Source organism: Dermacentor albipictus, chromosome 1, assembly GCF_038994185.2.
Source record: "Dermacentor albipictus isolate Rhodes 1998 colony chromosome 1, USDA_Dalb.pri_finalv2, whole genome shotgun sequence".
Lineage (NCBI taxonomy): Eukaryota > Metazoa > Arthropoda > Arachnida > Ixodida > Ixodidae > Dermacentor > Dermacentor albipictus.
The window spans coordinates 40,879,773-40,900,851 of NC_091821.1; the positions used below are offsets into that span (position 1 = coordinate 40,879,773).

At 44.2% G+C, this 21,079-nt stretch overlaps 1 protein-coding gene across 1 annotated transcript in view; it reads right to left on the reverse strand.

Moving 5' to 3' along the window:
* LOC139054881 (abasic site processing protein HMCES-like) overlaps nt 1-21,079 on the reverse strand; it is a 45,702-nt gene that overhangs the window by 16,008 nt on the left and 8,615 nt on the right. Inside the window, exons 4-7 of the mRNA XM_070532563.1 lie at nt 19,947-20,136; nt 15,203-15,277; nt 5,862-5,924; nt 2,030-2,139 (exon numbers count right to left, since the gene is read on the reverse strand). Of these exons, the coding sequence (XP_070388664.1) occupies nt 2,030-2,139; nt 5,862-5,924; nt 15,203-15,277; nt 19,947-20,136 (438 nt within the window). The remainder of the gene's footprint in view (nt 1-2,029; nt 2,140-5,861; nt 5,925-15,202; nt 15,278-19,946; nt 20,137-21,079) is intronic.

Here is a 21,079-nt window from a genome sequence, read left to right on the forward strand (position 1 = left end):
GTCTGGCAGCATCTGATAAAATAACGCAGTTTCGTCTGTGTCATACACATCCTGCTCTGCTTAGCTTGCAATAATGACTCAGTTTCTTACAAGCCAAGTGGCAACGTCGGTCACTTATCGAAGCCGCTTCACTGACAACTTATTTTAAAACAATCACATGTCGCACTTTAAAACAATGTAGCCAGCCATTGCCTCGGCAGAAGTCAGGAAAATCTAGCAGGAACACGAAGTTTTTGGCTTTGCCCAGCATCATTGGTCCACTCATTGGCATGTTGCGAGCCTGTGCGTCGACGAACCACTTCAGCAGCGCATCCTCTACGTCCGCATAGGTGGCCTTCCGCAGGCGCTTTCTGTTCGTCGAGTTGGTGTAAGAGTCGGCATTTTTTTCCTTGCTCTTTAGAATCGTCGAGACGATTGATTTCAACATGTACTTCTTCACCAACTCAGTTTTTAGCACCTTGAGACAGTTCCGTCAAAATGGCTCGCTTCTTTACCATGTCCAGTGCTTTTCGTTTCGTGATCGCTGCAGGCACGGCATTCCCGTCTGCCATCCTGAATACAACTTAGGCCCAACTAGAACAAGGTGCGGAAGCCTGGAGACTAGTGTGAAGATGCCTGCCTCACAGTAACAATCAGAAAATGAAACTTCTGAAGTTTAGCTGGCGCTGTAGCACGCCCGTTGAGACAGCGAGGGAGTTGCAAGAAAGAGTGAGGAAAGGGGAGCGGAGTTGCGAGAATAGGCGGGAGCGCAAACTTGGAAGCCACACGCCGACACTTGTGGGCAGCATGCGACGGCAGGGAGATGGTGGCGGAGTACAAAATGGGTAGTTAGCCGGCGAGAAGGCTTGGGAAAACAGACCGCACGCACAAAGGGGTCAGAGTGTCGTCGTTATCTCGCATCGCGGCGCCGGGTTTACGCCGTCCGTTCGCTGTAACCGATCGGCAGGGCTCAAAGACGTTCGTTATATGTGCGATTTTATGCCATTAAGATAATGTATATTTTGGCGGTCGTACAGGTCTCGTTCGTTTTAAGAGAAAGTTCGTCTTAAGTGGGGCCATTATATGTGGGCTCGACTGTATAGGTTGAGGTTTTTTTTTCTCAAGGGTGTTACCCAAAATGAGCTATCGATCTATATTCGTGAACAAAGCTACCAAAAGGAGCAAGCTAATGGAGTTCCTCCATCGCATCCACTGCAAAGCCAGTATGAAGATTATCAAGAATGGCTTTAAGGTATGCTGTACGTCCAACATACTTGATGACAACAAGGACGACGTCGTTTGGGATGCCAAAGATACTTGTAAAGCATCCAACGAGGATGACTTCTCTGGCAGTCTGGCGAGGATGCAGCTCGTCGCATTTGCTAGCGAGATTTAATAGCTGGGCTTACGGCAAGTACAGGCGCGTCGTGTTCAAAGTCTTTTGTTTTTCTAAAAAGATATACTTCAACCTATGTTTGAACAGTAAATATTTATTTTTTGGTGAGTATTATATAAGGAGTCAACCTATATTCATGTTCGACCTATTTTATAGTAAATACATGTTTAAAAATGATGCTACAACTACTCTGCTCTTTGCTGATGTAAAAAATGTCATCAGCAAGTATGAAAGGCTGCACAGCACAAATGTCGTGTCCACTCAATAATGAGACGCTTAAAGAAAAAATTCAGACAGCCGGCACAATCTGTAAAACACTGGGACACTTGGAATTAGTAATTCAGGACAACAAAGCTTGCAGAAACCAGGTCCCACAAGCTACCTGCAAGGTAAGCTACCCGTAGACAACATTGTCATTGGGACACATTACAACACCTGCACATAACTTGAAATCCAAGCAGCAGTAATTACAGTGACGATAGGAATGGATGCAACCCTGCACACATTCAAGTTTCTGTATCCCCCAGGAAATCTGCTAGACAGCATGTGTAGAATGCACTCCCAAGCTAAGACATGAATAGGTTTGGCTTGAAGAATGACAGGCATAGAAAAAAAAAAGGCTTGCTAAAGAGAAAGCATAAAGATGATACGCACGGCTTGTAGAAGGGCAGGACACACTGCATGCCGTTATTATTGGTGTTGCCAACCAGGTCTGGCACCCGGTGCCACTCCAGTGTATTTGGAAACTGGATTGAGCGAATGAGCTGTAAAGTTCAAATCACAATTACACAGTGTAAAAGGCAGCAGCAGTGGCTTCACACACAATACACAAAGGAAATAATCTACAGTAAAATGCAACCACGACAGCTGCAAATTCCCAGTCGGGATCTTGTGCTCAGCAGCAGTAAGCCATAGACACTGACCCAGTGCTGAGGGTCAACCCTATACAGTGAATGAGAAATCTGCACCACTGACTTTTTAAAGGGACACTAAAGGAAAATATGAAGTCAAGCTAAAGTGATAGATTAGTGCGCGAGAATTTCTAAGGCGTCAATATTAGTATTGGAAACAGAGCCTTAATAATAGAGAAATTGAGGCAAATGCAGGACATTGCTATAGACTCCCCCGGGACATTCAAGCACTTGCCCGATGACAAAAGCACTAGTCAGTAATATTTTGTCACTAGTACTCAGCCATACGTCGCAAAAAACACCCTTGTATTGCATTATAAGACGAAATGAAATGCTACTTGTCCAGTTCTATTTAATTTTTTTAGAAAAAATAACTCATTGAAATTACCCTTGATGACGACGCGGGTGGTCGAAAGGTTTCATTTTTGCTCGACTCCATGCTGCCCACGCTTTCACATTTCACTAGTTTTGGTATCGCGCAGTGCTGCGCTGGTTTTTCTGGTTTGCGAAACTCGCACAAACTGCAAGTAGCAGTGAATTCAACTTCCATATGATGTCGCGGGAAGCCCGAACGGTCTATGCCACTTGACCATGCAGCTGCAGCGGTGAATCCACCACTCTGTCTTGGCTCGGTAGCACCGTCTGTCGGGTGGGGTTTTACTCACCGACAGCAGCAAAAAGTGGTGATGGCGTATGCAACATCACCACTCCCCCGCTTGGGTGGCAGGAAATTTGAATTTCGAAAAAGACATTCGGACCCTTTAGATGCAATTTTCTCATAAACTAAGCCTTTTCTTGGCGCGAAAAAAGCGTTGCGAGGTTTCTGGAATGGTAGATAAACAGTCCACGTCAGCTTAGTATTTGCTTTTAGTGTCCCTTTAATAAGTACTGATGCCACAGTTTCTGCATATTGACAGCTTCCATTGCATACCACTCTCCCATTGTTTCATGTTCTTTCCACTTCTGTTGTTTTTTCAGCATAAGCAATTTATTATTCTGCATTGTACTACATATATGCCACGCCGTCTGATTGACCGTTCATGGTCAAGTAAAAGACCTTGCAGCGTCGCATCCTTCCCTTATGTTATTGGCAATCACTCGGCTCATCATCAATTTGCCAGTGTGTCGACGAAGTGCTGAGATCCTTTTACTTCATTAAATGCTAGTCACTGGATGCAAGTAGATGCCTCTGAACAAAAAGCAATTTCTTTGCACTGGTGTACAGTGACAAGTACTGTACGGGATCATAAACTTGCAGTAATCAATCTTCATTTTCAAGATACACTAAGCGACTGCCAATAACGTAAAAGCAGGGCACGAAGCCTCAAGCCCCTTAACTGAACATGTGCAACAGTTTGTTGTGGACGCTCTTAGGAATTAGATGGTACAGCACATACCACCAGCCATACGCTCAAGCTGTTCACACTGTATGCCGGAATTGGGCACTAAAGTTTCGTGCATTGTTTCACCGGAATACAGCGTGACAGTGCACAACAGTGCACCAAGAAACAGCATGTCACATGTGCAGAGTGAAGGAGTCGACAGTACCGGTTGTATGTAGTGGCGAGGCGGTAGCAGTAGAGTATAGGATAGAGTGCAGCAGTAGTGTGAGAGCCAGTGGCTTATGAACTTTAATTGCAGCTTTAAAAACAAGACAAGGTAAGAAGAAAAGGGACACTAAAGGCAAATGTTAAGTCAACGTGGAGTGTTAAAGTACCATTCCATAAATCTCGCAGCGCTTGTTAAGTGCCAAGAAAAGACCTAGTTTAAGAGAAAATCGCATCCATCTGAAGCACTCGCATAGTCTTAGCGCAATTTAAATCGCCAACCCCCAAGCGAGGGAGTGGCGACGTTGCATACGCCCCGCCACCATCGTTTACTGCCGTTGGCAAGTAAAACAGCGCCCGACAGATGGTGTTAACGTTTTTTACGCAAAACGCAAACGCGCGGCCATGGAGGAAACCGAACCAAGACAGAGCGTTGGATTTACCGCTGCAGCTGCCTTCAGTCAAGTGGCATGGACTGTTCAGACAATCTGCTACTTGCAGTTAGTGAGGGTTTCGTGGTCCAGCAAAACCAGCGCAACACTCGCGATAATGAAACTGCTGAAACATGAAAGGGCGGGCGGTGCTGTGTCGAGCGATAACGAAACCTTTCGACCGCTCGTATCATCGTCAAGGGTGACGTCAAGGAGTTATATTTCTGAACATTGAATAGAACTGGACAAGTAGCATTTTCTTCCATCTTATAATGCAATACAATTATCTTTTTATGTATTATAAGAGGGGATGAGTACTAGTGACAGAATTATAACTTTGCACTTTACGGACACTGTCATTTACGCACGCTTGCGCTTTGGTACTATGGTCCAGGTGTCCGCCTCGAGTGCGATAGTTGTGGTGTCCACGGCAAGGAATGTGAAAAACCAACAAGCAAAAAACATTGTGCTTCGGAGGCGGCATGGAACTTCCATTTTGTCAGTAGTTTTCTCAGCGTCACCGTCTGCTGTGCATGCGTCACTCTTGTTATACGGTGCTTCAGTGGTGTGTGGCGGTGGAATCTATGGAAAATTGCATCAGCATGGGCCGAGAGCCACGGCGACGTTTTTGTGGATAGCTCAAACGGTGACAACTTATGGACTGATGGCTTGATTGGTGGAATGGTTAATGTTGAGGCTTTCACTATAACAACCTTTCAAAATAATGAACAATTTTTGGAGGTCCCACGTGATTCGCTATATCGCGATTTGACTGTACATTCACCAGAGGCTGGTTCATCTGTTTAGTAAGACAATTATGTGCAACTCAAGCTTTTAGGGAGCACTGCTATTGACAAAAAGTCCCCTAGTTAGCTTTGCATGCTTCTCTATTGTTCCATGCAGCTCTTTTCTGTGTTTTGTTTTATGCTTCAGAAAAGCTACTGGCATTTCAAATTTTGTCGTAGCGGTGCTATACTCAGAGATTTTCTATGCATAGCAAAGATGCCATAGATGCTGGTCTTAGCTAGAACACCTAGACAGCATGAGACACTGGAAGGCTTGTTTTAGAGCACCTTGATGCACTAACACTGCCACTTTTAATCATGATGTGGCACAAATTCATTTGAGGCAATTCAGTGCATTTGGCACAAGTACAGGCTCTCTAGACAACACTGCATGGCTCCTTTACCTAGCTTAGAGTTTGCTGTTGGGCAACCAAATTTGGACTATGCAAATAAAGTGCAACCCTGCTCTCTGCAATCTAGATGACCCCTGACATTCACTTCTAAAGTCAAAAACTATAGGGTTGTGCCCCCCAGCCCCTCTGACTGTATTGTGGCCACCACTTTCAGGAACAGGAGGGTGTGCTGCCTCCCAATTTGATTGACAGACCCTAGGGGGGAAAGGCACCCTGCCACATAGTTTGAAACAGTCCAGCACCCTGAGACGGTCCGCTTCACAGTATGTGTAGTATACAAGAGGGCAACTAGCCAAATGCGGGGGTCACATGACTGGAAGAAGGCAGGAGAAAATGGCTCTTAGCAGCTTGCAAGTTCCCAACCATCATCTTGCTCAGAGTTTTTGCCTCCCAACTCACCTCTTTGAAGTTATGGGCCGGGTCCAACCAGGACGAAACAGCCTCTTCGCCATCAAGGATCACCTGAGAAAAGTCAGACAAGAGCCCACAGCTTGTTAATGAAAGCTAGCTGCTCCTTCCTTCTATGTTATTTCAAGCAGCCCCGACATACAGCTGCCCACAAGAGTGATCAGGACGAGGGGAGCTAGGAAAAAGAAAACTTTACGTAAAGCCCTGGTGCACAGTCAGGAGTTTGAAGGTGCAAAGCATAGGCTAGGCACATAAATCCGAACTGGAGCCCTCGAGTCCTGGCAGTGCAGTTAGGATGTGAGAAAGTCTAGCTTTATACACTTCCTGTGTTCCAAAAGCTCATCTATGCTGGTGGTCGTACATGCCATGTACAGATTGCACATACAGTAAAAGCTCATAAATATAACTGTCGTTAATTTGGACTCATCCTCTGGTCCTGGCAGACGTACGTATTTAATGCCATCAAACTCTTGTTCATTCAGGCGAATCTGGCCTCACACCGGCTAATTCGGACAACTCTTGAAGTGTGGCAAGCGGCACAAATGTAGAACGCAAATAAGCAGAAGCAGCGCTAGCGTTCAACTGAAACGAAGCAGCAGATTCTGCATCGCCATAATTATCAGTCGAAACTCCACAGGAATGACAGGAATGCTGCAATGCTTCATGCCTATTTGTGCCTTCATCGCGTTTATTTTTGCGTTTGGTACAGCACATGACACTGTGTTGTCCACATGCCTTTAGAACTGCATAGTTGCCACCGGCTATGATTGCATCGATAACGACCACGGTTTCATCCACAGCGGCTGCAGCAAATAGTACAGTAGAACACTATTGATACAATCCTGTTTCATACAATTTCACAGCGCCAACGCTCGTGAGCGAGAACACAAAAATGACCCTGTACAGTTATGCTTTTTTGCTGAATGACAAATTCCATATAAAAACAGTCTGTCGGCACTAATGTTCAGTACATCACCAAATTGCAATCATACGACGCATTTTCTGGCTGCTACATCCCTTGCAAACAACAAAAGAATGAGAAGCACACGCATCAAAAGCACTAAGTGCCCACCCCGGCAGCATTCCCGCACTAATTTCTTGTCCGTGCCCCATGAAAATACCGGCACGTGTGCATTCCTCTTCTAGTACAAGCAAACCTCACGGCTTGTAACGTCGCAAATCACCATTCACAGCTATCGCCACCAACCTTATTGCGATAAGTATCTTCACCCAAGGTGTCTAGCAAATTCTTTTTCAATATTCTCCTACTTTTCCAGGTTTTCAATGATTTGCACAGTAAAAATTCCATGATTAAAAACAAAACAAAACAAGAATACAGCAACTGCTTTGTTTTGTTTTGTGTTTTTTTTTCAACATAACGTCCAAAAAATTGGCCAGTCCAGAAGAAATAAAACTTGACAGAAAATCTTCAACTTACAATGGCAGCAAAAAAAAATTTAAGTACTGTAGACTTGCATTAATTCAACTCCAGTTAATTCCATTTTTTGGTTAACTGGATCACAACCGAAGCCTCTGGGTTTGCACCTGTACATTTCTAAGGGCCCAAACTTTCCAAATTTTGATCATGAATTTGGCTTTCGCTGGATACTTCCAGATTGGCTGGTCAGTAAACATGCACCTAATCTCAATGGTGACCCCAGTGGTCACTCCAATAGCGGTAGCACCTGCTTTGGTGATGCTTAGTGTACAGAGAATGCATGAAACAAGTGTCAGCTCCCATTGAAAATGCCTATTTGCAACTTGTGTACTTGTGCCAGGCACCAAGACCACAAAAGACAAGCTTTCTTAATTATAAATTCTGATACTTCTGGGGCCAAATGCGCTTAAAATTATGTGGCCAGATTATCACTTGCAACACCTTACGAACAGATGACGTCCAACGAGATCAAGTGAGGCTTTGTGGGGCCTCCAAAATTTTAACCACTATTAGGGTCGGGCTCTAGGGGCATGTGCTCATGTCATGATAAAATCCGAATAGTACGACTGTAAACAAAGACCACTCGTCAAGCAAAAATATTAATTAAAATTGCAAAAATGGGACTTTAAAAAAGTCAGCAACCAGTGAGCATAGTTCTAAAAGTTAAGAACCCATTTGTCGATCACAGATGGAATATTCTTAGTTATTTTTAAATATCGATGAAAAATGGTCATTTCAAGCCAAATGCACCAGACATGAAGTTAGTCCCCTCCAATGTATGCATGGTACAGTCGACTCCCGATAATATGAAGCCGCTTAATTGGAATTTTCGGTTAATTAGAAGTGAAGTGCTGGTCCCGTCAGTTTTGCATGTAATCCTATAGAAGAAATCGCTCGATAATTCGAAGTCCTCATCCAGTAATATTGTTTAATTGGAAGTTAATTTTCAGCCGGGATCCTCGAGGTGACCGTCATTTTTTGGTAGAATGTGCAATTTTTCAAGTGTTGCAACAGTTCCGTGCTCCGCATTGGTGTCATCGCCACCGCAGCCGCCCGCAACGCCATCCTTGGAGCGGCGCGATTATTCATTGCTACGGCTGCTGAGGCCTCCGCGATCAACTCCGGCGGGAGGCGAAGCGGCTCCCGCAGGAGGCCACGCGGGTGCCATAGGTGCATGCAGCGCTGCATACTGGCAGTGGCGAGAGTGTGCGAGATTAGTCTTGCAGCGTGCACAGCGTATGTCGAGGCATGTGTTGGTCGAGCGCCTTTGCGCGGGTAGCTCGTAGGCTAGGTTGTTCCACGGGTGATTCGGAATTGACTGTACCTAGTCGCGCAGTTTATAGCCATGGCAAACCGTGGCTCTTATCGCACGCTCAACCTGGCAACGAAAGTCGAGGTGTGAAGGAAGTTGAGAAGGGAGGTGCCGCCAAACAAGACATAGCGCGGAAGTACGGGATCAAGCCGAACACGCTCTCAAACTACATCAAGAACAAGCGCACAATAATGGATGCATTTCAGAACGATAAGTTCAAGACTTCTCGGAAGCGAATGCGCACCGGCGCTTACCCAGAGTTGGAGAAGGCTCTGCTGGTTTGGATTAGGGAGGCCAGGAGCAACAAACTTCCTGTCAGCGGAGACATCGTTGCGATGAAAGCCCGAACGCTTGCAGCAATGTTGGGGATCGATGACTTCGTTTCGTCAGATGGATGGCTGATGCACCTTAAAGATCGCCATGACCTGGTTTTCAAGAGCGTGTGTGGTGAAAAGGCGTCCGTTAACCAGGAAACATGCGCCACGTGGAAGGACGGAAAGATGCGTGAATATCTCGCCGAATACAGAGCGGAAGACATCTTCAATGCAGATGAGACTGCACTCTTCTATTGGCTTCTACCAGAGAAGACCCTGACATTCAAGGACGACGACTGTGCTGGGGGCAAACGCAGCAAGGAGAGAGTGTCGGTGCTGATCGCGGCAAACATGACTGGCACGGAACGATGTCGGTTACTTGTGATCGGGAAAGCCGTGAAGCCGAGATGTTTTAAAGGCGTGAAGACGCTGCCTGTGGACTATGAGGCGAACAAAAAAGCGTGGATGATGGCCGAAATCTTCAAGAGCTGGATAAGTAAATTGGACCGCAAGTTTGCTGCTTCGAACCGCAAGGTGTTGTTCCTTGTCGATCACTGCAGTGCTCACGTGAATGTGCCAGCCTTGAGTGCAATACGCCTCGCATTTTTGCCTGCAAACACAACGGCTGTTTTGCAGCCAATGGACCAAGGCATCATCAAGAATGTTAAAGTCCTGTACAGGCGGCACCTCTTCGAGCGCATGATTTTGTGTATGGATAGCTCCACAAAGTACGAGGTGAGCCTGCTTAGTGCCATCCACATGTTGGCGCGAGCATGGGATCGTGTGAAGCAAGAAACAATCGCAAACTGCTTCAGGGCTTGCGGTTTTGTGGCAGCTTCTTCGGAGGATGCCTCTGAAATTTCAGCGGAGGAAGCGTCAACAAGCGAGCTTGACGGCACTGATTTTGGTGATGCTCTCGGGGATGTCAATTTTGAAGATTACGTCGCCGTAGACAAAGCGGTCGAAACGTGCGGTGCGCTGACGGATAGCGAAATTGTAGAGATTATTCGGCCCCAGGAAGCGACCCAAGAAAGCGACGATGACGTTGAAGGCGAGCCGCAACCTAAGGCTGCCGATGTAGCTGCGGGCCTTGCTTTCGCGGAGCGCTTCTTTGCTGCTGAAGGTAACGCGGAAGAAGCGTTCCGCCACATCTACAGCCTGCAAAACTTGCTTTCAGCAGCGCGATTCGGCAAGAATAAGCAAAGCAAGATGACCGACTATTTTTCTTAGAGAAAATACTCAATTTCGCCACAAGTAAAGTGCTGTTTTTTGTGTTTTGTGCTTAATTGGAAGTTCGTTTAATTCGAAGTTTTTTGCGGTCCTCGTGAACTTCGTGTTAACGGGAGTCGACTGTATCTCAATAAATGGAAATCGCTTAAATGGAACACCATCCTTATGGTTGGTTGGTTTTGTATTCATGCAGTTATATTCACCTTTGTCTCTCAGTAAACGGAACTCCTGATAAACTGAAGCTATTTCCCTGGTCCCTTGAGGTTCCGTTTAAAGGGAGCCCACTGTCTTTATAAGAGTTGTGGCAAATTTACTACTCTTAATGAAGTTCATTCCCATTTTCCTGGCATAAAAGAATTTTCTGCCTGAGTGCCATTACACTTTCACAATGCAAGGCAAGACATGGTGTACAAGAAAATGTTTTAAATATTACACCTAATTTCACGGGTACAACATTGATGTAAGCCCCCTATTTTCGCCATCATTCTATTTTTGCTGCATTTACTGTTAAATCCAAAAGCACAACCTATGACAGGTCTGAAGTTTATAAAATTTTTAGCTTCTCTTACTGTCATTTTTTATTATGTGATATTGACAATCTTAAACATTAATAAATGGATGAAAGTTATTTGTCATGCAACAAATGCAATCGGAAGGAAAAAATGGTACTAAATTTGAAAACATGGCACTTCTGCTGCAGCTGGAACATTGCTCTGGGCCATCTTGAAATAAGAATGATGGTTCATTAGACAGCAGGATCCATTAAAACTTGCTTAAGAGACCTCAGCGAAAGTTTTTTTTATGCAAGAAAAAGTTTCAAAATAGGATCACGCAGTACATCTTCACTGCAATGCATGCCCTAATTTGGAGAGTAAATAGTGCGTGGATAACATTTTTGTCTTATACGAAAGTGCTGAAGGGAGCGCTGGACATGTGGCTTTCACTGCACTGCAATGTAGTTCTTCCTATTGCATTTTCCAGCTATGTGCTGCACACCTGGAGTAGAAGCTAATGCTGTATACAGGTATACAGGTTCAAAAGAATTGGCCTTTTTCAGCGATGCAGCAAAAGCTTACTTCATCGCAGAAGATTTGGTTTATGTCGCACAGCTGCCACATAGTAGCTAATGAAGACATATTATTACAACTGGGTTTTAATAGTATAACAAAATGCGTTAGTGAAGCAGTCACAGCAGCTCTGCACTTGAAGTCTGTGCTATGTCCAGCTCCTTCCTCCATCTTTGATCCCTGCACGTTGGGGAGTTGCATGTGGGTGACAGCGCAAACCACTTGATTTGTTATACGAATAAAAACGGCAATAATCGCATGTTTCTATTGGCTACGATGCAGATAGCATGCAACATCAAGCCATTAAAACAAAGGAAATAGCACTGCTCTGTGGCAAACTAAAGCCTTCAGTGCGTCCTTGGTGTGCACTCTATGCGACAGGTTTGCCCTTGCCCCTATCAATATTCTTAACTGCAACACACAAGCTGCTTCACGTATGGCCAAGCCCTTAGTATAAACAACTGTACAATTGTAGAAGGTTGTACAGTCTTGCAAGTCCATACAGAGGCAAGGCGTGCGCTCATGCTGAGCCAGAGCTACACGTAATTTACGAATCAATTACTTTATTATAGTGATTGAAAACAGATTTATTGTGCAAGAAAGCTGACTTGCAGTGCTGCAAAGAGACTAATAACTTTGGAAGGAACCAACCTACATGAACTTGAAACTTGGGCAGTTTAGTCAGTCATTTTCCATGACTTTACTCACTAAAATGAAGCATTCCCTGACAATTCCAGATGCTCAGAATTTCCCAATTTTCCAGGTTGCTACAAACCTAGCTGTGCCACAGCGCGTGCATGTTGCATAGTGCCATTTGAACTTGGAAGCGTACTGCACGCCTTTAATAGGCGATAACCAAAATGCACTGCCATTCCCTACTGTAGGCAGCGTGAAGTGAAGGTCATGTTTCGCTCTGGCGGCATTGTCTCCTGGCATTTCCCACCAGCTCAATTTCATTTTGGTTTCCCATTGCCATCCTAAAACATTGGGCAATAGGAAAACGATAACACTCGTCTTAGGCTGCTCGGTACCCACTACCTCAATGGATGTCAATTCACACAACGCTTCACATGTAGATCTCAACTACAGTTCAGACTGCCAAATTTTTCAGTGACTTCGGATTGCATGTTTTCCCAGTTAGTAAGTCTTCTCACAAATTTTTTCTCAGGAACACATGACCGAAATTCTACTGTAGTTTTGGTTTGACTCAATACGCACGATTGGTGTGTGCCTTCAGAAATCTGTGGTTGCCATCCATTACGCCTTCAGCAACTGCTCCTTCGCCCGCAGTGGTTGCAACAAGCAGAAGTTTCATTTTGACTCAGTGCAATGCATGCACAACATCACAAACATGGTGGAAGCTGTTGAGGATGAAGAGCAATTTTACCACAGCCCGCACGCTGACATCAAGCCCGCCGGCTTCATCGCAATGGATGGATGCTCTGTTGCCGACCAGCTCAATGGCGGAAAAAATCATTGGGATGTGCACGCGGTGTTGAAAAGCACATCTCGGACGAAACCACTTCAATGCCGTACTGCAAAGGAAGTGCGACACCTTTGCCACTGCGAGCACTAATCCGTCAAGAGATGACAAGTATTGCAGCTTACCGACTGCTTTTGTGCTAAATAGAAATAGAATATGTTGATTCATTAAGTAAATGCATGCTGTCAGTAAGAATTTGTTATTTATACCCTCAATAATTCAAAATTCGGTTAATTTTGACATTTTCTTTTTGGTACCGTGAAACCTGAATGAACAAGCTTTTACTGTATGCAGTAGAATCTTGGTAAACGAAAATCACTAAACCAAAACGACATACCCTGCTTGGTTTTTTAGTTAAGTAGAATGCAAAAAACTTTTTATACATCAGCAAAAATTTTTGCATCACTCTATAAACGGAACCACATAAGATGTCCCGACATTTCAACAAGTAGAACTGGCTGTGCAAGCGCTGAAGTTTTCCCCTCTCCAGAATGAACCAAGATCTGCAACAGAAGAGGTCTGCTCTTGGCAACAGTTCACATACTATTCTAGAATACTAGTTTATCAGTTTAGAAGGGCACTGGAACACTTTTCAAATACAATAAGGCAACATTCACAATCTGTAGCCAATGCTCCTATGAACAGGCGAGTCAGGTATCATTCCAGTGCATGCAGCAGGAAGCCTCCGAGTTCACAAAATAGCTTGCTCGGCTTGCTTGCTCTCTCCTGCGGCTTTAAAGCTCTTTTTCAGCTGCATTTTATGCTACAGCCAGTGCAACAGCCCTTAGATGCCAGCCATTGAGCTATTATTCATGAGCATGAATTACAAACAAAAGATTACATGTATATGCCCACCCTTCCAGATGCTGTATGAAATGAGGAAAAGGTGGTTGTTAATGCATCCCACCCATCCTGTCACTGGTCCTTTGCCACTCCTGGGCACCTACGCCAGACAGCAACCTCGAAAAATTAACAAGCTCACGCAGAGAGGGGAAAAAAAAAACGAGGAGTATACAGGGTACAACAACAGCTAAGAGGAACCAAGGGGTAATGAGAAAAGTGCAATCTTTATGTTTCGGATGTTATTGGATCCTTGTCACAAAAATTCTTCACAATATATTCGCCAAAAACCATCACATTCATTACACGGTGTAGATCAGATTTCAAGAAAAGGTTTTTCAAGACCCCTTAAAAAGGAACTTGAAATGCATTTTTCGTAGGCTCGTGCGAATATAAATTTTTTTTTTTTCAATGCGAAGTTCAAGCAAATAGTAATAAGTGACAAATTTCGAAGCAAGTAGTTCGAAGTTGTGGGAGTTGCATAAAACCTTGACATAACAGCCAAATATTGAGAAATCGAAGAAAAGTTGGCTCTTTACTTGCAAAAAAAAGGGAACAGCTTCATCTCTGGGATTAGCTTATTTTCGAAGTGCTGTTATTCAGATACTTTCATGCAAGAATGCAGGTTCACCATTTTTTACAACTCCAACAGCAGAGAAAATTTTACAGGCTCTTGCTCACTGTTGTGCTTCAGTCTATCTAAAATTTTGTGATAGTTGAGGCCACAGGGGCATTTCCCGTTCACCCGTTGTGCATGGTCGCAGCACTGTGAAGTGTCACCTTGACTGAGCAACACCGGCAGTTCATGCTGTGTTGCGAAAATTCAGCTTGATGCTTTTCATCTACACGCGAGCTTGACCTGTTCTGTTATGTAAATGCATAGACAAACTCAGTAGGCACCCTCACCTCTTTTGTGGTTCTCAGAATGGCCTGTGCACATCATCTACGGCCTAATCATTGAAGGGAGGCAAACTTCTAACGATAGTTTCACATCCATTGCCCTGCCTGCCATGGCTGTTAGACCTAATCAGCGCTGTTTTTCCAGGTGTCAGTCACCAAAGTTATGGTTTAGTGCCGCAGGTGCAGGTACGTATATGCGAATTTCGACTTGAGGCGTGGGTCCACAGCAACATGAATTTTACCTTGAGGTGTGGTTTCACGGAGCACAGGCCGCGCTGCTGTGAAACCACTTTTAGGGCTATGTTGAACACCAGTTTCACCGTGGAGGTGGGGTGCAGAGCTGCTGGCCGAAAATGCAACATCGATAATTCATGCATCCCCAAATGGTGACTTTTTACAAAGATTAGGGTGCTGTACACAGTTATTGCCGTGGGTTATATGCGCATTTTTCGTACTTTCCCTGTAGTTGTCATTGGAGACATGGCTTACAACGGGAAAAAAATGCATATTCGTTCAATTCAAATTCTTCAATAACTACTAATTCTCAAATTAGAGCCAAAGCAAATATCGAATAGCCTAATATTCAATCAAATATTCAATAATATTGAACATTTGCACAAGCCTAATTTTCGCCACTAACCAGTGAGGCAATAGGTGCGGACCTTCCAAGGCTCAACTTGCGGAGTAACACATTACTTTGCAGCATAAAAGCTATAGCTGGTTCTTACAAAATGCAAAGTTTACTTACTGGCACTCTGGAGTGCAGCCAACGCATGTAAGAGGGTGCTTCCATGGTAAGGATGCTGAATGAGTGCAGGCCCTTCTGAAATGTCATAAAGAGAAGGCAAACTGCAATGAAATTTCACTTTGGTTAAACTGGTTACGAACAAGTATGCACTACATACAAGTACTATTGAAGAAACCCTGGCACAGCTACAGAGTAGGTAATTGTCTAATTTTCTTAGCAGCCTTTAAATGGACACTTCAGAAGAAAAAATATTCAAGCTGCGTTAGTAAGCTACCTTTTACAAATAAACGAGAAGAAAGGGGGTTAACCGAGGGGCCCAATTTTTATTAGTCATATCAGAAGAAGCCAACAAACACTGACACCAAGGACAACATAGGGGAAACTACTTGTGCTTTAATAAATGAAATAAAGAAATGATAAATTAATGGAAATTAAAGTGGATGAAAAAACAACTTGCCGCAGGTGGGAACCGAACCCACAACCTTCGCATTTCGCGTGCGATGCTCTACCAATTGAGCTACCACGGCGCCGTTTTCCCATCCACTTTCTTGAGTATTTGTGTGTACTAGTAGAACCCTGGGAGTGTTAGCTAGCCTTGGCGGCGGACCTTGGCGGCGGACGTGGCGGCGGACCTTGGCGGCGGACGTGGAACGTCCTTTTTGCCGCAGGCGTCACGAGAACATGATCTTTTTTGGGTATAGGCAACTGGTCAATAAACCCACACATGCTACTTGATGGCATCAATGTTGCCGGATTAGAGACCCTCGTTATGTAATAAACGAGAAGCAAGGGGGTTAACCGAGGGGCCCGATTTTTATTAGTCGTATCAGAAGAAGCCAACGAACACTGACACCAAGGACAACATAGGGGAAATTACTTGTGCTTTAATAAATAAAATAAAGAAACGATAAATTAATGGAAATTAAAGTGCATGAAAAAACAACTTGCCGCAGGTGAGAACTGAACCCACAACCTTCGCATTTCGCGAAGGTTGTGGGCTCGGTTCTCACCTGTGGCAAGTAGTTTTTTCATGCACCTCAATTTCCATTAATTTATCGTTTCTTTATTTCATTTATTAAAGCACAAGTAATTTCCCCTATGTTGTCCTTCGTGTCAGTGTTTGTTGGCTTCTTCTGATATGACTTTTATAAATAAAGCCACTCTCACCACAAGAAGATGTTTTGTAAGCTAGAAAAGCGAGAAATTCTCATGCTTTTAAAACAATGTTTTAACAAAGAAAAGGTTTTCTCAAAATGGATTAACGACTCACTTTTATTTCATGAACAACTTCTATTTCAAGATGAATATTTACTGACCATTCTCGACAGATTAGACAGAAACGTGGCAGCACTTGACGCTGCTAGTAGCTTATATAATGCGGCAGTTCGAAACTCTCATAAGCTTTCAGCCACGTGGAAACCTACTAAACTGGCTGCGCCGCCATGCGGTCATGATCTCCAAGATTGACAGCGCACTGTGCATATTTATGGTCTCAGAGGCCATGCAGTGATCACTACTCTTGCACTCCACTGCCACCGACTCCCGCATTGCCATGGGGCATTAGATGTGTGCTGTGCACAACACACTGCACCTTGGTCAGGTGCTCGTGTTACTATTACACCAAAATAAAAAGATAACGGTGGAGCACACGGGTTATGATACACACTGCATGACGTAATAATGGCAACAATAAACTGTTGCATACACACAATCAAGTTCAGAGCTTTGCGGTCAGCTCTTGTGTTCGGCAAGCGCTTGGGTTATCGGCATTCTTCGAGCATGCCGGCAGAGCACTGCAAGCCTCTGATCACGGAGTAAGAACAGGAGTGCCTACTCACCTGATAAGGTATTACAACTTGCACCCCACCAAGCCTTTGGCTCAAATCACAGATGGCGCAGAAACTTATTACTAGCACCTTGAGCCAAGTCACACTGCATGGCCTTCAGCAGCCCATGGGCGGCAAGACATCTAACGAGTCAAAGTGTGCTTTTTGTTTGTTGACTAATCGCTCACTGTAGAACCATGCACATGTTTCCTCTGTCATTCACATGATGCTGTGTGTGCATGCATGCTGTGTCTGCTTGTCACCTACTGAAATTCACGGAATACTTTTGTTTGTAAATTAATGAAAATTTAGTATGGCAAGTGCCAGTGTCATAATAGCATATGTTAAACACTAATTTTGCATGACGGTGCGTTTTTACTGAAGCTCCCTTTGGTAATAAATTGACATGTAAAGCTGTAAATATTTGTCTCACATTTTTGGGCATGCAGCACGTCACTGAGCGATAATGTACAGGTTTGGTTAGTTGTGCGTGTACTTGTCTCTTGTCTGTATTTATGCACTGCAACTTACGGCATGCTTCAGCCTCCATCGTGGCATGCCTCAGCCTGCATGCTATACATCATACGAGTCCTGCAACCAAGCTAACATATCGAGCTACAATTAAAGCTCTCAGGTGTGTTTACCACACACTACACCACTTAATTTGGCAAATGGTGGAAGCAGTGCTTTAAAAGTAGTAAGGGCATCTCAGGAACATAAGCACACTTTTGCTTTATGCTATGACTCTGCTTAAAACAACTGCAGTTTTATTCAACTGATGGTCATGGATGTAGTAGTAGACCAACAGCCATCCACAAAGTATTTTATATTGCTTTCTACTCAGATCACTTAGTTTAATTTAGTGCCTGCAAGCACTATCAAAGTGAATATGCTGCTGCTTCTCCTTTGAAATGGTGTGCTGTTATCGCCTTCATCGCTGGCAGCAGGACTGGGATGGGTAACTTCAGCTACGCAAATATTTCTCACTCTTGGGAATAAGCTGATTGCGTGTTTACTGGTTGCAACCGTAATGGAAAAACGTGCCAATACTGCTTCAAGCGACGGCTATGGCTAAAGTGGACCATCTGTTAACTTATTAATTTGATAGCTAAAAAGGCTCTCGATAATTTGTTTATCGACCTCACCGCCGTGTGGCACACACATGTGGTGCCAACAGCTAGGGAAGGAAGAAAAGGAGAAGAGTGCCTTGGAAAATCACAAAGAGAAGTGGAGGTGAACAGAGGCAGAGAGTACGATGCAATACCTTTTACCGTTGGGACATTAGATGGCTCTGCCAAATGCATTGCCATATAGTCGGCACTCCTGTCTACTTTACTCTGTGCCTCTGATTTCATACAATGCTCATCACTGGATCCTAACGCAATTAAAGTGATTTTCCTGCTTAAAATTGTTTGCTCACATCCAGCTATGAGGATTGTGCAAAATCAGAGGATTGCAGGGCTCTAAAAGCACCTATGTGAAGCATTGATAAGCCGAGTGATCAATTTATCAGCTATGTCGAAGGAATAAAGTGACAAACTTGCGCTCTTCAGTTTATTTCACAATCTGTTGGTGGGCTGACGCATAAACGGATCACCCGATGGTAACTACACTACCCTCCCCGTTTCATACCACAGTTTAATGTCAGCCTTAAACTACTTCTTTTTGTCCTAAATGTGTACACTACATTCGCATAACTACAGTAAATTTGATGGCAGCAGCACTTGCAACACTTCGCATGCAGCTGAAAATTGTGCCTAGTTAAACCTCGACATAATAAAGTCGTTAAAATCGCCAATTCGCTTAAGATTGAAATTTTCTTATATAGAAGTTCGATCTTTTACGCAAATAAGTACAGTCACCGATAGATTTTTCTTACATGGAAGGGGCCTCAAAATTTTTCAAATAATGGGCAACCAGAAAAGGCAAAACTGAATGATAAAAAAATATCATTTTGTTGAATTTGAGAGCAGGCGACGAAAGATAGAGTTTCATGCCGCGTCGACGATGTATTTGTACATCGGCGGTACAAAGTGAAGCCAGCCACGCTTTTGTGCCCACTTTGCCCCTGCGACTGATAAGGTTGTATGCAGTCAAAAACCAAAATTAAAATCCTGGGGCTTCACGTGCTAGAACCATGATTTGATTATAAGGCACATCGTAGTGAGGGACTCTGGATTGACTTTGACCACCTGGGGTTCTTTAATGTGCACCCAATGCATGGTGCATGGGTGCTTTTGCATTTCACCCCAATAAAAATGCAGCAAAGCTGAGATTCAATCCCGCACCCTCGGGCTAATAGCAGAACTCCATAGCCGTAGTGCCACTACAGCAGGTTCGCCCTCAGCTGGACAATGCTATCGTGAAAAGTGCCGACAGTGGGGAGCGAATGCTTCGTCTGCTTCTCGCTTCAATGCAGCGCCAAAACACGAGGTTGTGCAACTTCCAACATTAAACACGCAGGAAGACAGCGCACGATGCCATGCCTTCTCAGCTCGCCCAGTCTTTGCACATGCGGTAGATTACCTTTCAACCAGGGCATACAGGCTGCGTATGCGTTCAGCAAATAGACATGCATAGCCGCGGCCACACTATAAAAGGAGGCATGTGCTAACCTGCATTCCACTCGCTTCACTCTCCCACCCCCTTGCGCGCACTTGATTGCAGTTACCCCAAACTCGCTCCCCATTATGCTCATTTGCATAAGATTATGAAAAGTGCACACCCTCTCAGGCAGCTAAGTCTTACTTATCCAACATGAGCCACATACTAAAAAGGAATCAGAGTGGGGAGCTCAAAACTGCTAACAAAAATATGAGGGTGCATTGATGCGACCGGTTAGAAGCTCTGCACTGCACCAAGAAACATGCAAGCTTTACAATAATCTAGCCTGGCTGCACTGTGCAGCTTTTACATACATTAACATCAAAGATGGCCGCCATTTTCAACAGCTTAGGACCTAGCCAACGGCCCTCGCTGAAGAGGAGCTGCTCCATTCCCTCGCAGTCCCACTGCCTTGTTGACATGGAGCTGTCCAATGTCTGCTGGTAGTACACAAAGTAAGCCTGCTTGGGAGCAAACTTTGCAGGCTTCGTCCATTCAAAGTATCTGCAAGACAGCATTCATGAAACCAAAGATATTTCCTTTCTTTTGCTGAACAGACTCAGAATTAGTCAACAAGTGCAGACTAAGTTATTGCCAGCCTTATCAACATACGCTAAAATAAGCTACAATGCATCTCTGCATTCATGGGTGCACCAGTTAGTGACAATACATGGCAATATTTGGACTGGGAAGCTGAATAATGGGGCTACAGCACATTCAACAGTTTGCTGGAGATTCTGCAGAAACATCACACTGTCCTGTCAAATATTCTCATGCAAGGTCTCTTTTTATGCATGTTACTTCCTGTTGTGCAAAAAAGAAAGGCAACACTCGATCATCATCATCAGGCTATTTAACTCCACTGCAGGACAAAGCTCTATACATTACACATCCTACGGAACTTTGCTTCTTAACAAGTGTAGAGTGCTGGGAAAATTGGAATACGTTCATAATGTAGAGTGCAATAAAGACGCAAAGAATAGTAGGCAGGAGATTGCACTTTAAAAAAAAATAATTAAATTTAATGTGCACCCAATGCAGAATACACAAATGGAATACAGCCACCATGGCTGGGATCAAACCCATGGTGTCAAGAGACGCTGCACTCGTGTCATCCCTACTTTTCTTTGCATCTTTTTTACGTTGTACATGATGTCCAATTCTCAAGAGTATCAGCTTCACCCAATTCTTCCTTAATCAACCATCATTCATCATCAACCATCACTATCATCATCAACCACCATCCTGTCTCAATGTTAAGTGAATATTCTTCCCTTCTATCACCCATTGCACAGTCTTAAAGGGGCCATGGCATGGTCGTCCAACTATTCTAAGTTTATCATTTCACTTGTAGTAGAGGGCTCAATATGGTTGTACACACAAAAGAACTGGGCTCTCAGCACACATTTTAACTTGGTAATTTCAATTTGAAATCACTGCCTCTAAG